This window comes from Felis catus, chromosome C2, assembly GCF_018350175.1.
Source record: "Felis catus isolate Fca126 chromosome C2, F.catus_Fca126_mat1.0, whole genome shotgun sequence".
In the NCBI taxonomy this organism is placed as follows: Eukaryota; Metazoa; Chordata; class Mammalia; order Carnivora; family Felidae; genus Felis; species Felis catus.
Genome location: NC_058376.1, coordinates 55,440,055 through 55,456,725, shown reverse-complemented (window position 1 = coordinate 55,456,725; position 16,671 = coordinate 55,440,055). Strand labels below are relative to the sequence as shown.

General features: G+C 35.1%; 1 protein-coding gene across 12 annotated transcripts in view; it reads right to left on the bottom strand.

The window, feature by feature from the left end:
* The window catches only part of DZIP3 (DAZ interacting zinc finger protein 3), a 137,459-nt gene that overhangs the window by 113,154 nt on the left and 7,634 nt on the right, over positions 1-16,671 (bottom strand). For 7 of the 12 annotated variants that reach the window (XM_045036897.1, XM_019839662.3, XM_019839661.3 and 4 more), the window contains 3 exons: positions 8,350-8,448; positions 6,360-6,432; positions 3,917-4,072 (listed from right to left, as the gene is read on the bottom strand). In XM_045036897.1, the coding sequence (XP_044892832.1) occupies positions 3,917-4,072; positions 6,360-6,432; positions 8,350-8,381 (261 nt within the window). In that variant the 5' untranslated portion in view covers positions 8,382-8,448. Of the gene's footprint in view, positions 1-3,045; positions 3,190-3,916; positions 4,073-6,359; positions 6,433-8,349; positions 8,449-11,500; positions 11,628-11,737; positions 13,064-16,671 lie in introns of those variants that run through there. The other 5 variants (XM_011285969.4, XM_019839665.3, XM_019839663.3 and 2 more) reach the window with 4 other exon arrangements.

The window sequence follows — 16,671 nt, the reverse complement described above, 5'->3', positions numbered from 1 at the left end:
CAATTGACATTTTCAGTTGTGGCTAACATGTTAGGCGTAGCTTTTAGCCAACTTACAAAGCTGGGGGAAAAAACAGAGTGTATGACCTATCAAGGATGAGGGACCCTGGTAAACACCTCATCCTTTGGTGCAGACCCTGAAGAAATATACCCTTAAAGTAAGAGTGTCTGTTTTTGTTCCAGTTTGAATTTAAGTAGTTTATTTGGGAGGTTCAGAGAACAATGGTGGAGAATAGAGATGTGATGCAGGGAAGGAAAAACAAGCTTTAAATTAATGGGTGAGTTATTAAGTTAGTTACCCACAGTGGGAAGCTGGGGTTAATAGAACAGAGAGACTCTGTAAACCAGTGAAAAATACAAGCTGCAGTATTATTCAACTCAAGGGGAGAGAAAACTGGAATATTTGCAGAACTCCCAAGGCTTATTGAGTGGTGATGGGGTGACATGAGAATATTAATTCCTTGGGATTTCTGAACTGCCATGAGTACAGCCTTCTGTAGTTTCAGGGGAAAAAACAAAACAAAACAAAACCTTGAGGCATAGACACATGGAAAACTGGAGATTGTCCAGAGCATACTGAAATAAGAGTCCAAGGGGCCAGGAGTTATGTGCAGGACACTCACAGTATCCACTACAAAAGGTAAAACATAAATAGACCCTTCTTCACAGAACAGAAGCTTGGAAACATCTCAATCCCTAGTTGAATGAAGTGATCTGCCAGAAAAGCACAAAGAAGCATTACTAAGGGAAGATTTTGTCCAGTTTTTCTAGTACTTCTCAAAGCAAGGTTGCTCTAAATCAACTCTAGCAGCCACTGCAGGTAGCAGAATTCTCTATCTTCCTTTAGATGACTGTGGAATTAGTTTTGATGTTTTCATGTTCATTCATGATTTAAGTTATTTTTGCCTTTTTCTTAAGATTTTTAGCAGGGGGCTATCAATTTTACTGATCTTTAAAAGAAAACCAAGTTTTGGCTTTATTGACTTTCTTTTTTTTATTCTATTTCAATAAACTTAGATATCTTTATTACTTCCTTCTTTTGACTTTGTTTTTAATTTACCGTTCTTCCATTAATCTCTTGAATTTTATGTTTAGATGACTGATATTCAACCTTGCTTCATTTTCTAATACATGTATTTCAAATTATAAGTATTCCTTGAAACACATATTTTACTTATAACACAAGTTTTGATATACATTTTTTATTCAGTTCAAAAATTTACCTAATTTCCATTGTGATTTCTGACCCATGGGTTACTCTTAAGAACAATGATTTTTTAGTTAATCTTTCTGTATTGATTTATAAGTGAATTGTACAGTAGTTTGAGAATATGCTCTATATATTGTGATTCTTTGATGAGACTTGCTTTGTGACTAACACATGGTCAATTTTTGTAAATGCACTTAAAAAGTATGTATATTCTGCCACTGTTAGGTATCGTGTTTCATGTTTTGTGTGTGTGTGTGTGTCAATTAGATCAACTTTGCTATCATTCTACCTATTTTGTGTCCATGTTCTATCAGTTATTAAGAGAGTCATGTTAAAATCTACTGGGATTACTAATTTGTCCAGTTCCCATTCAATATTATCAATTTACTCACCTTCTCATATGTAACAGTTCTGTATGTATTTGAGTCTGCTTCTGGAATTTCTCTTCTATTTTCTAGACTTGTCCACTGAATCAGGAGCAAGTAATACAATGTTGTACTTATGAGAGCTTCACATTAAGTTTCAATCTCTAAGTGGGCAAATTCCCTGCCTGTCTCCCCTACACTTTTCTAATTTTCTTGGCTATTTTTCCTTTTATTTCCCATCTGAACTTTAGAATTAGCTTTCAGTAATAACAAAACCAAAAACAACATACTTTGTCATTTTTATTGGAATTATGTGAGATACAGACAGCTTTATCACATTGTGTCTTCTTACATGTATTGCTTTTCATTTGGTCTTTTTTCCTTACCTTTATTAGAATTTTATAAATCTCTATTTAGTTTTAATATAAAGTATTGATTTCTAAACTTAATGTGAAAAAAATCAATGTGTAGATACTTGCTAAAATGCAGATTCCCAGACCTACCCCCAGAGATTTTGATTCTTTAGGACTTTAGTATGGGGTTCAGATAGTCTCATGTAGGTGGTATAGGAAAAATTTTGAGAAATACTAGTTTATATCTTATATATTTCTTGAGTGTTTTCCTAGGTATTTTCCCTTTTGTATTGCTATTATAAATAAGTACTCTTTCATCTATATCTTCTAATTGGCTGTTGTTTGCATATAGAAAGGCTACTGATTGTTGTTTCTGGGTGATTTCCAACAGATAAGAGGAAAATAGTGGCATAATTCCATCAGTTTCAAACCAGAATTCATACTGGAAAATTATCTCAGTTAAGGTTATAATTGTATGTAGTCTTTGGATATTTGTAGAGCTTGTTTGAATTGTTAATCATAACAGTATTGATTTGTTTCATGGAAATAATTAATAATGTATTCTTCCACAGAAAAGGCAACCGTGGAATTGCCCCAATTAAAGGCTACAAAGAAATGAGTAGAACATTTTCTTTAACTTTGAAAAACTCCATTCATTTAGGAACTGATATCCATCTTATGCTGAAAGTTTCACAAATTATCTAAAAAAACTATTTCCAAAATGAAAATCTACAGTATATTCTCTATAGTATTTATTTTATTCATAAATAAAAAAGTTTAGGACATTATTTTTCTTCATCTTACATTCTTGAAAAAGTTGTTAACGTTCTACAAATTAGGAAAACTGAAAGCAATTCCCTGTCCCAGGATGGCATGTTATGGGTTACTGGTAGAATAAAAATAAACACTAGACCTCACAGTCAATGGCTTACTGGCTACTAAGCCATATTCCCACCATTATTCTTGAAAGACTAGCACCAACTATTTCATTAATAAAACTCTGTAAGTCAAGGCCCTTCGCAAAAAGTAAGATGAAGATTTCAAGACTTTAGCTACACTATTGTGAGAAAGAAAGGAGGGAGGAAAAGAGTCACCGTGAAGTAGTAAGAAATACATACATGATTTCTGCTCCTAGTTCCTGATAATTTCTGGTCTTTGACTCTGGGTCCTGACACAGAGCTCCTAAAGCCCTTGGAATTTCCTAGGTGATAGGCGTATCTTTCGTTCTAATGAGATGACACTCAGCAGGCTCCTGGATAGGGCTGGTCACCAGAAACACCAAGCCATGATTAGAAGCTTGAAGCTTTTAGCCCTATCCCCCATTCCCAGAGGGAGAGGGGCTGGGCACTGAATTAGTAATTATCAATGATGATATGATATGATAAAGCCTCCATAAAAATCCTGGAAGTATAGGGTTCAAAGAACTTCCAGCTTGGCGAACACATCCACATGCCAGGGGAGCAGTGGCACATCCCAACTCCACAGAGGTAGATGCTCCTCTACTTGGAACCCTTCCAGACCTTGCCGTATATATCTCTTCATTTGGCTCTTCATCTAAATCCTTTATCATAGCCTTTATTATATAATAAATTGGTAAACATTAAGTGTTTGCTAGCTATACTAGCAAATTGTGGGACCCAAAAGGGGTCATGGGAGCCCCAATCTATAGCCGTTTGGTCTAGAAGTATTAGAGACAACCTAGGACTTGTGACTAGTGTCTGAATTGGGGCAGATTTGTGGGACTGGGACTGAGCCCTTAACTTGTGGGATCTGATACTAACTCTAGGTAGATAGTGTTAGAATTGAATTGACTTGTAGGATGACTAGTTAGTATAGGAGAATTGGTGTGGGAATAAATCCACACATCTAGTGTCAAAAGTGCTGTAAGGGTAGTAGCAGTGTGAGAGTAAAGGAAAATAGTATGTTTTCCCTGGAGAGTCCTATACAAAGAGTTGCACTTCTGTCTCAAAGAACAAATTATAATCTTACCTGCATGATTTGGAAGGAAAAATTTTCTTGTAAGAACTTCTTAATGTGAGGGACCACACCTTTTGGTAGAGTATTAATTGCATTCAATAACTTCTTCATCTCTACTAGTAGGTTAACAGAGACAAGATCGGTAGGTGTGTCCTTTTCCTGTTTATCCTAGAAGACATTATTAATTAAAACTTTCCATAATTATACATGTTCATATTACTCTAATATTAAGACCAAATATTTTTAAAAAGTGCCTTTACATACTATATGTAGATCACTGTGACAGACCTATAGAAAATCCAAGTAAGAATAAGACATTCTCTCTGCTTTCAAGGAACTTAAAACATAACAGGAAATTTAAGACCAAAACTAAGGAAGCTTTAATATATTCATTTAATACATTAATTTAATACATTCATCATAAATTCATTTGAAAATTATAAATGAAAGTAGATATTTTAAGATGTGAAAATTATACTATTTTTTATAAAGTAGTGAATTAGAAGACATCATACTTATAAACAAAGTAGTAAAATAGAATGACTGTTAATTCAGTCAGAACTGAGTAAGTCATAACAATCTTGGGTCTACAGGAACTCATTCTTACAAATTAATGAAGCCATAACTAATGGTTAATCAATAGCTATACAGTCAAGTCCTGCTGGATTATTTATTAACATTAGTTGTGAGGAATGAGTGGGCAACAGAAAGGGAGATGTGCCTGGATGATGGCCTTCCTTCAAATCTTAACATGATACCTCAGTTCCTATACACTGTTTAAACTTAGGGAATATGAATATGTTGTTGCTGACCTCTGATAATCAGAACAGACAGTTTCTTACTAAGGAGGCCATGCAAAACTTGAGTCACTGAAATGCTCTGGTGGGGGTGATTCCTTGACCATCAGGTCTCCAACAGACTAGAATTACCCAGGAAAGTGACTAGGAATCAGTAAAGTCCACAATAGAGTCCTATCTGCCTACTCTCCCCTTCTGGATTTGAGTCTTAAATTAAGATTCCTCCATTCCCATCAATACCCAACAAATAATCTTACATTTTATAATATTTCATTGTATTAAAATTATATCCAAAAATGAAGGAAAATGTTAGCAGTTTGCTACATCTCAGTGAAGGGTATATAAGTATCCTTTGTATTATTCTTGCAACTTTTCTGTAGGTTTGATATTTTTCAAAAAGTTCAAAAAAAACAAAAACAAAACTTCCACAATAGATAGACCCTTAAAAAGAATAACCACTGTTAGTACTGCACACATTTCAAACTAAAGGTCAATTCTGCAGTCAAAAAACACCACAAACTCATCTTACACTAATTACCAAATTGATAAGCAAGATTATGGCATGAATAAAAATTTTTAATAGGGCATACTATAAGCTTCACGCTTATTAAGTATTTTTATCTATAAATATGATTTCAGTTAGTTGTTATAAATTATATAAATTCCATCTTTTAAGTCAGATATCAAAATATTTGATGCTCAAATCATTTTTGTAAAATTAATTTAGCCTCTAAACCAAATTCAGGTCAAAGATTCTACTGCATTTGATTTCTGTATTTCCAGTTCTGTAGTTAGAAAAATATATTCTGGATCTAATCTCCCTGGTTCAAGTATATTTCCCTATGTACATCTGCATATATTGTATTTTTTTCTGCAACAGCTTTGATAACGATAACCTCATGCAGGTGAATAATATGATTATTTTATGTTTATATTTTCTCTTCCTATATTACTTGATAATCTTATAAGCTTTGTTAACAGTGCACATCAATAATCATATATAACTATGTATGGTTAAAATTGCACTAAAAGGAACCAAATAGCTCTTCATCCAACCTTAGTTAAATATAAGCACATGTGATATTTATGTATGTGTGTGGATGTGTGCTTTTATATATATATATGTGTGTATACATATATATGTCTTTTTTAATCTACGACAAAATTTATTGTCATTGCCAATATAAGCCATATATTAATGTATACTTCAGTTATTCTCTTTCATTTTGAACTGGAAGTTCTAACAGTAAAGATAAAAACAGGAAAGAGAATTTCAAAACAACTCTGAAATGCCTTACTAAATAAAATTCTGTGTGTGTGTTTTCTCTTCATGTGTATAGTTTTTATTTTGTTTGGATTTTGCTTTTAAAAGACAAATAAGAGATTCTTAAAATTGATTGTTGGGATGTTCTGGGAAAGTCAATTCAATCACCTACTAATTTTAACTTCTAGTGAGAATTGGTGCTTATAATAACTTTGAGACACACATATCAATTATCAGAGAGTTTTCATTATGACCATACTTTTACTTATAAAGGAAGGAAAGTAGACTCACCCCCAAATTTTTAACAAATATTTTAACTGACTAGATTTAGAATTATGCTGTCATACCTAATTAATCATTACTAATTAACAATGAGAATTAAATCTTCTCTTACCCGTTGATCAGTTGATTTTTCTACCTTATTCTTGATGTCCTCCTTAATCTGCCCCTCCACAGGAGGATCCCTACTTTAAATGAAAAATAAAGGTGTATTCAGAGGGTCTCCTTACAAAGAACACAATTAAACTTCAGTAGTAAAGAATCTAACAAGTGAATTTGTCTGAAAGTTCAAAAGTGTAAACAATGTATAGCAAGGACTGATAGTAGTGGTAGTTGTCACATCTTTTAGGGACTCAAGCTAAAGAAAAAAATTATGCTGTCCCTTACTAGATGGTGGTAAACAGAACTGAAGGCTGATGTAAAAAGCTTTTCTTGAATAGACACACAATAGACCAAAATAATGGGGAAATTTAAACTTTATAGCGCTGCTTCAGTATAAAGAAAAAAGGATCTTAAGAAGCCTCATGTTGTGTGTGTGTATATGTGCATGCATTTATTAAGATAATAAAGGTTTGGAAAGGATCTATCTTATGTAGATCCTTTTATATTTTGTTTCAGGTTCCTGGTATTATAGTCATCCAGTTTTCCAAAATAATTTTTTAAAATTGAGGGAGAATATCATATTTAAAAACCAACTATTTTTGTAAAAAGGAATAACTTGACAAGTTTTGCTTCTGGTATTGGTTTAAAATGTGAACATATATGGTGTTACATACAGAACTGAAAAAATTTATTGCTTTTGCCTACATACAGAACCATGATATTGGGCCCATAAGAATTCTATACACTAGCAGAGATAAAACTGAGGTGAGAAACATCAATTCATTTACTCAGCATTATACTTTATAAAAATTATCCCATCTTACTTCACATTTATGTATTCATTTCATAGACAATCATTTATCATCTTCCACTATGCCAACAGATTTTGTCAGGGGAAACTGGGACAGATAAACAGTACAGTATTATCCACATAGTGACAGTTTCAACAAAAGATGATTTATACACACAAACGATACTTCACAAGATGGTTCTCAGTGCTCTTTAAAATGTCATCGCAAAGAAAAACCTCTTAACTATCTTTTTATCCACTTCTAAGCCCCACTCCAAAAAGGACATAAGGAATTTTCTTGTGTTGTCAAGGAATAAGAAATAGTGCGCCAGTATTCTGAAGCCTCTCAATTTTTGTAGAAGAGTACATAAAGTTCTCAAATGCATACCCTACTTGCTAACTCCATTTCATGGAGTTCAAGCCAACAGTTCTCAGTCTCACATGCTTATTAAAATCACCTGTGAAGCTTTTGAACAACCTGATGTCCAAACCCTACTTCAGAGCTTCTTAATCCAAAGTGTAGGATGTGGGCTGCTATATTCACCAGTTTTCCTAACAAATTTGGTATGTAAGCTTAACTAATCCTCACTCCCTCCCCAATATTAAAATGGCTCTATTAAAGGTTACTAATGAAATCCTCCTTGTTATGTCAACAGATTTGTCTTAGTTCTTCATTCTACCTAGCCTTTCTGCATTATTTAACATTGCCCATCATACCCTCCAACCCTCCTGTGGAAACTTCTGCATTCTTTGTGGCTGCTGTTTCTCCTCCTAGCTCTCTACTCCTCAGTTTGTACCACTGACTACCCCTCTTCCTCTCATTCATCTTATTCGTTTATTATTAATAATACTTAATACAGAACAATATACATTAACAGAATCAAACCATGCTCCTGATATATTAGAAAAGGAAGGTACATCAACAGTCCCTACGGCAGTCACTTTAAGATGGGTAAATTGATGTCCAGAGAGGTTATATACCTAGAAAGTAGCAAAGCTGGAACTAGAGTTTAGCCAGAGTATAGTACTTAAGAGAAATTTCCTGAAATTAGATTTCCCCCCATCTACATCCCCCACTAATCAAAGTTGCTAAACTGTCTTGAAGCATAAAGTTGTCTCATCTATACTAGCTTCCCAAGATTATATGGAAAGGACAAATGTTCTGACTTCAAATGCAACAAACATGGTTGGTTTTTGTCAACCTATCCCTTACCTCATAAAAAACTGTTCTGGTAGAGAATCCATGCTGCAGACTGTGTTTTGCAAAAGTCTTATTCAAATGCTTACAGACTTTTATTACTGATGTTTAAAGCTGCAAGAAAAGTAATATTTTTAATGGTCAAGTAGAAGGATTACATTCTTTTCCCCCACTATAAAAATATATATGATCATTAAAGAAATAGTTGGAATAGTTGAAATAGTTGTAAAAGAAAATGAAAATTAGTTTGACCATCCAAAGATAAGTCACTACCTACATTTTAATATTTTACTTTTTCCAGCATACGTATATTTTACCAATTTGTAATCATACTGGATAAATGTTCTACATTATGGTTTTCACCACTGAGCACTATATCAAAAGCATCTTTCATGTGATATTATACTCCTAGTAGGTATTCTCAATGGTTACACAAGAATTGGCTGACTGGGGTTCCCTAGACCATTAATTTATAGATGGACATTTAGATTGTTTCCTATTTTACCTTTATGATTATTCTAAGAAATTCTCATAAGTAGAATTTCTCAGTCAAAAGACAAATATTTTAAGCCTCTTGGTGCATACTGCTAAATGGCTTCCCCAGAAGTTTATGCTAATTTATTTTCCACAGAGTACATGAGTTTCTGTTTAATGCAATCTTCATTAACACTAATTGTTTTGTTTTCTTTATTCTAAAGGTAACATTTAGCCACCTTCCCCCCAAATCATGATTCTATGTCTTCATAAAATAGGAAAGGTGAGATGTACACTCTCTGGTTCAAATATCAATGAATGTCGTGGATGTTACCTGAAAGAAAAAAAAATGCCACCACACAAATGAAAATAAAAAGAATATCCATTTGTACATCTATTTATATAACTCTCTATTCAATTATTCCAAGAGTAACTCTTCTAAAATTAGTCACATTTACACCCTGATGTTTATAGCAGCACTACCTACAATAGCCAAATTATGGAAGCAGCCTAAGTGTCCATTGAGAGATGAATGGATAAAGAAGAGGTGGTATTTGTATACAAGGGAATATTATTCATCCATAAAAGAGAATGAAATCCTACCATCTGCAATGACATGGATGGAGCTAGAGAGTATTATGCCAAGAGAAAGGCAAATACCACATGATTTCACTCAAATGTGGAATTTAAGAAATAGATGAGCAAAGGAAAAAAAGAGACAAACCAAGAAACAGACTCTTAATTACAGAGAACTGATGGTTACCAGAGAGGAGGTAGGTAGGGTTATGTAGGTGATGAGGATTAAGGAGTGCACGTGATGAGCACACCTGGTGATGAGCACCAGGTGATGTATGGAATTGCTGAATCACTATACTGTACACCTGAAATTAATAGAACACTATATATTAACTAGAACTAAAATAAAACAAAACAAACCCCACTAATAGCATGTGTAATATACAGCCGTAAGTTAGATCAGCAGAACTTTTGAAGGCCCATTATTAAAATGCAGTTCAGCATAGGTAATTCGCAAATAAATAAAACATGTTCCACAAGATCATTTGCAAGTCACCTATTCATTCAGATTGTATTTACTCAAAGAAACACTATTTTACATGATACTGACTCTCTCTTAGAAGCCAGAAAAAGCCAACCAAACATGTAGAAAAGAAGTAACGGCTGGACCTGAACCTTCATAAGCCTTGAGGCCTGAGTATCCTGTCATTAGTGAGCTTAATAGGGGAGGGGGCAATTTGGTGCCTGACTAAAAGAAGTCCTGGGAGATGATCTGCAAAACTAATATTCCTAATTATGATACTGCCTGTAGATATTTTCTATATTTGACTCACACCAGCTCTAAGTTACAAAGGTAAGGGTAATTCTCTCAACAATCCAATGGATACTTCCTAATCAAAACACAAATGCAAACATTTACTCACACACACACACACACACACACACACACACACACACACACACACCCATCTAATTTCTTCGTTTACTAACAAGTGTCGGCAAGGATGTGGACGCAAGGAACCCTCATACACTGTTGGTGGGAGTGTAAATTGGTGTAGCCACTGTGGAAAACAGTATGCAGGTTCTTCAAAAATTAAAATTAGAAATACCATATGACCCAATAATTCTAAGTATTTACTCAAAGAAATTAAAAACATTAATTTGAAAAGATCTTTGCACCCCTGCATTATTTACAATAGCCAAGAAATGGAATCAATCCAAGTGTCCACCAATAGATGAATGGATACAGATGTGATATATATACATAAACACATACACTGAAATATTATTCAGTATTTGAAAAGGACGAGATCTTGCTATTTGTGACAACATGGGTGGATCTAGAGGGCATTAGCTAAATGAAATGTCATTATTTCATTCAAACAAATGAATAAACAAAAAACAGAATCAGACCTATAAATACAGAGAACTGATGGTTGCCAGAGGGAAGGGGATAAGACGCACGGGCAAAACGCATGAAGAGGAGTAGGAGATATAGGCTTCCAGTTATGGAATAAGTCATAGGAATAAAAGGCACAGCATAGAAATATAGTGAATAATACTATAATAACATATCATGATAGATGGCAGCTACGCTTGTGATGAGCATAGCATAACCTATAGACATAATGAATCATTATGTTATACACCTGAAACTAACATAACATTAAATGTAAACTATACTTTAAAAAAAGGTTAAAAAATAAATTTCCTCATTTAAAAGACAGTTTTCTAACACCTCTTAGTTTCTTGCCCATCCCTAACAAAAATGTCTTACTGTCAGTATATCTCACCTATGCAGAATCCAGTTCTCCTAGATATTTTATAGTTTTACTCTTATTTTTAAAAACTCAGTAAGCAAATATGTCAATTTAAATTTGCATTCTTCATTCAATACCAATGAAAGATCTAACCTAACACTAATGATGAAGAGGTTGTTATTCTCTCACACTAGATCAGATCTGTTTCATCTCTTCAATAAAGCTGTATAAAAAAGGACGTGGCATTGGGAATTCTAGGACTGTGATCAAACTGCTTTTCTTTCATAGCTTCTATAACCTCCCTGCTTATTTTAATAAAAAGTTAGGCATTATCTCACAGATTATACAAAAGCACACCTTTTCTAGACAAAGCAGTCCCCCTCATTTCCAGAATTTAAAAGCCCAGACACAGATACCTCCCCCTCTGATAAGCTCTCCTTCAGTCAGTTGTTTGCACAGATCACAAGGCTGAAAAGGGAAGAAAGTCCTCTGGCAACAAGGTAGAGAAGATGGAAGGCCTCTGCTAAGCTATTCAGTGCTCAGCTTGAAAAAGAAAAGGATATAGTATTAATTAATAAATCAGAAGATATTTGGAGCCTGAATTAAGAATTAAGAAAAGCTAATGGCTTTTTTAGTCTGCTTAGAAATACAACCTGAGATGAATCTCTGTGGTGAAAGGTTTTCCAGGAGAATATCATCAACCCCATCATTTCCCCAGGAGCTAGGCAGATCATGTGTGGCAAACCCTACTGCAATAGCAGCAGCCGCGGTGACGGTGGCACTTTACAGCCTCTGCTGGGAAGGAAGGCGTAAGTGCCTAGCAACAGAAAGGAAGTAGCCAGCCCGAAACATTAACACACTGCTTCTAAAATAATCCAGAGGTTCTTACCATTCTAGAAGAGGCTGAAGGAAACCTTTAAAATCAGGGTTAACATGGGATAAAGGATGAATCTGGTTTCCCCTGGTGTGTTCATCTCAACAGGCTTTCCCTGTCAGCAAGAAACTAAAAATTTACCTCCCTTCCTGGAACTGAGGGATTGCTTGTCCACAGGAACCTATTCAGGTGCTGGCTAATTGATCAGAGGGCAAGTTAAAGGTCAGTGTCAATTTCTAGCACACCTTTATCCACCAAGCAAAACGATTTTATCCACAGGCTGTTTTACTGGTCAAAAACAAAGTCCTGCCATCTTTATCCTTATCCAACAGTAAAATGCCTTTCTTACTGCTCCCTCTGAGCTCCCAGCTCCCTCTTATCTACTGAAATTGTACCAAACTTTTTTTAATCGGAAAAGTATTCCACCTCCCCCTACTTTTAAAGGTGCCTTATTCACAACAAAGCAGGCACAGTTTTGTTTCTAATTGTTTAATCATTCATTCAAATGTTTACCTTACAGCACTTGTCACCTCAACATTATAAAAGCACACTGTTTTTTAAATCTACTCGAGTGCTCATCGTAAGTCATCTGACCAAGTTAGAGGCTCTAACTAGCCAAAAAGTTCACATTTCAGTGTGTGGGTAGATAGATGTCCCATGGATTTACTACTCTTGTCAGTTCTGGCCCTTACAGATCACACAATGCCAGATGGAAAAAGGGAGTTATCGTGTGCAAAAACATTAAAATTCAACTCATTTTTCTCAATGCTATTAGTTTGAAAACAAAATAATATAAGTTATTTTTCAAGAGAGAAATTCAGTTGTGAGAACTTCTCTTGTGCCCACTAAATCTGGGTTCCTCAATCTTGACACTATGGACATTTTAGGCTAGATGAAGCTTTGCTATGGGAAGATATACTCTGCATTTTAAGGATGTTTTGGAGCACCGCTAGCTTCTACCTCATAGGTGCCAAAAGCAACTCTCTCCCACCTCTCAGGTCCATTGTGAAAACCAAAAGTGTTTGCAAGCACTGCCAAATGTCCCCTGGGGGACAAAATGCCCCAGTTGAGAACCACCTAAATGATTTAAAATGAAAAGAGCCTGGGTGGCTCAGTTGGTTAAGCGTCTGACTATTGATTTCGGCTCAGGTCATGATCCAACGGTTTGCGAGATTGAGCCCTGCGTCTGGCTCTGTGCTGACAGTGTGGAGCCTGCTTGGGATTCCTGGTCTCCCTTTCTCTCTGCCCCTCTCCCACTCTCTCTCTCAAAAATAAACAAACATTAAAAAAAATACAAAGGTTAATTAAGTAAACACATAACAGATTGTTCTGAGGAAGAACACTAAGACTATCCTGGTATTATGTAATATTTACAATCATTTGTCTACAAGAAAGAAAAATGACATAAAGTACCTCATTTAGATTTCATATCAATGTCAAAAGTTGAGAGATTGCATAGCACTGGTAGTTAAGAGCACAAAAAAATATTGGAATACTCCTGCAAGGGTATACAGAACTGCTTTGATACACATTAGCTATGCAACCTTGCTTGAAACTAACATCTGTGCTTCAGTTTCCTCATCTGGAAAATAAAGATGGGACCCACTTTAGGTTCCTCAAAAAATTAATAGAACTACCCTATGACCCAGCAATTGCACTACTAGACATTTATCCAAGGGATATAGGCATGCTGTTTCGAAGGAACACGTGCGCCCCAACGTTTACAGCAGCACTATCAACAATAGCCAAAGTATGGAAAGAGCCCAAATGTCCATCGATGGATGAATGGACAAAGATGTGGTATATATGCACAATGGAGTATTACTCGGCAACCAAAAAGAATGAAATCTTGCCATTTTCAACTACATGGATGGAACTAGAGGGTATTATGCTAAGCGAAATTAGAGAAAGACAAGGATCATATGACTTCACTCATGAGGACTTTAAGACACAAGACAGATGAACATAAAGGAAGCAAAGCAAAAATAATATGAAAACAGGGAAGGGGACAAAACATAAGAGACTCTTAAATATGGAGAACAGAGGGTTACTGGAGGGGTGGTGGGAGGGAGGATGGGCTAAATGGGTAAGGAGCATCAAGGAATCTACTCCTGAAATCATTGTTGCACTATATGCCAACTTGGATGCAAATTTAAAAATAAATAAAAAACAAAACAAAACAAAAAAGATGGTACTTGCTTCACAGGGTCATCAAGATTAAATGTTTAAAATATGTAATAGAACAAGACCTAGCACATAGTAATTACTATGTGTTACTATCATCCCTTCATTATCATCAACAAATTTTGTTTAAATTTGTAGCAAAATCAGTTTTTTCTTCTAATTCTCTACCTTGATGGAGAATTGCTACCATATGGAAAGGAAAGGTAATAATGAGATTAAGAGCTGGGACAAAAAACACATTTTTCAAATATATCCCACATGGCACAAATGCAGCTTAGTTTGCACATTTGGCATCTTGGGTTTTTCACATCAGCACATATGACACATGTCATATTCCTTAAACAGTATGATATACCATTGTATAAATGTATCATTTCACCAGACAACTATTGATAAACACTTCCTCTCTGGTCTTCCCTTTTTTTCTTTTGCTATTACTAACAATGCTGCAATAAACAACCTTGAACATGCAACTTGGTAAAATCTTGATAGTTATTTTAAAAAGCTGGATTTACAGGACACCTGGGTGGCTCAGTAGGCTGAGCGTCCAACTATTAATTTCGGCTCAAGTCATGATCCCAGGTCATGAGATAAAGCCCTATGTCTGGCTCTGCACTAAGTGGAGCCTGCCTGAGATTCTCTCTCTCTCTCTCTCTCTCTCTCTCTCTCTCTGCCGCTCTCCCCCACTCACACTCGCTCGCTCTCAAAACAAGAACAAAAAAGTTGGTTTACGACATCAGCACTGAATTACAGAAGTATTGCAGAAGTTCATTGGTCTGTTAGCAAAGCAGGTCTCTAACACTGCTTGTTAACACTTCTGCTAGATTTTCCCAAAATAATTCCAAAAAATTCCTTAGAGATGTGAGATGTTTTGCTCCATATGAGTAGTCATTACTTCAAGGCTTAAAACATTATGAAGAGGATGCTTTCTAGGAATAAGGCAAGACATCAGTAATGGGAGTTTCCTTATAACCAAAATTTTAAATATTATTGATCTGATTATGTTTACTATGCAAGCAGCAACAGCCATTCTTGGTGGCTTTTAAAGTAGAGGCTCTATGACTCTAGCACTCTGAAAGTCTTTATTACTCAAGTGTGAGCTCCAGGTAGACAAGAATGGCTAGGACCATCAGGTTAGACTCACACAGGTTATACCATTATTTTGTTACTGTGTTAAGAGTGAACACAATATATTGATTATTTGGTTTTCTAATTTTCCATTAATTTCTTCCATTTTTTTATCTGACTTCCTGGCAAGGGCACAAAATGAACATACCTAGCTAGACACAAGTAGCCAAAACATTATTTTACCGCAAAGAAAAAATAGTTTGTTTAAGGCAAACTCCAGGACTCATGGATAATGGTTGGAAAATCGTTGCAAAAGTTATCATAAACTGAAGAGCATTCTTGCCCTAAAAGATCAGGGAATTCACTGTCATACCTCAGCTCTTGTCATCTTGAAAAAAATCATTATTAGCACTGTCTGGCAGCTTATATCAGAAAGGAAGAACCCTGCAATGTACACCCAGCACCCTTCCTTATAAATCTGCCAAAATAGGAAATATCCTTGTCAAAACCAGCATCTTGTCAGGAGTAGGTTTGTTTTTTGTTTGTTTGGAGAAGGTTTTTAATTTTCCTCAGACCCTCAGACCTATCCAGTTACTTCAAGACTTAGCAAACCTAAAGAACATATATTAATTTGTTTTTAATATTTGGAATGTACCTATAATGAATACGCACAGGTTAGGATTTACCTGGGGAAAAAAATCCAGATATTAAAATACCCATCAGTTTCCTTTTATTTACAGGTAACACTGCGAAAATCACACTGTTCAAAAACACAGCTAGAAACCCTTGGAAGGAGCATGTTACCACTAAGCAAATTTTCCAAAGCAGAATATTTTCAGCAATGTTGTCATTACTGTTATTAGACAATGATGAGAAAAAGGAAACAGGACAGAATGTTGACACATGACACATGTAGAGATGATAATCAAGCAGGAAGTAGAGTATATAATATGCACTTGACTCTCTCACCACCAATGACAAGGCCTACAATACCCAAATCCAGACTGATCCACCAATGTAAGAAGACTCATTATCTCAGAAAGACATATATTTGTAAGAAGAGTTTAGCTGAGAAGGTAGGTCAAGGTTTGGTTATGAATAATTTTCTCTCATAAAATTAATTGGGTGTAATTAACTGTGGTTTCATCAAAAATAAGATTAATTTTCATCAGCTCCTATGTGTCTGGCTCTAGGCTGAGTACCTATGTACAGTGAATACACATCTGATCCTCACACAACTGTGAAATAAACATTACTGTAATTCATTTTAAAAAGTAAGCAACTGAGGGATTTAGAGTTCATATTGCTAACAAATTAATAAAAGCAGAAATTCAGGCCCAAGTTTCACTAACTGCAAATTCCATATTCTTTCCACTAGGTCCCATTAAGTGCAATATTTAACTATTTAAGCGTGGTGTTCAATTTTGAGCTAAACCGAGTAATATGCATAAAGACAAACAC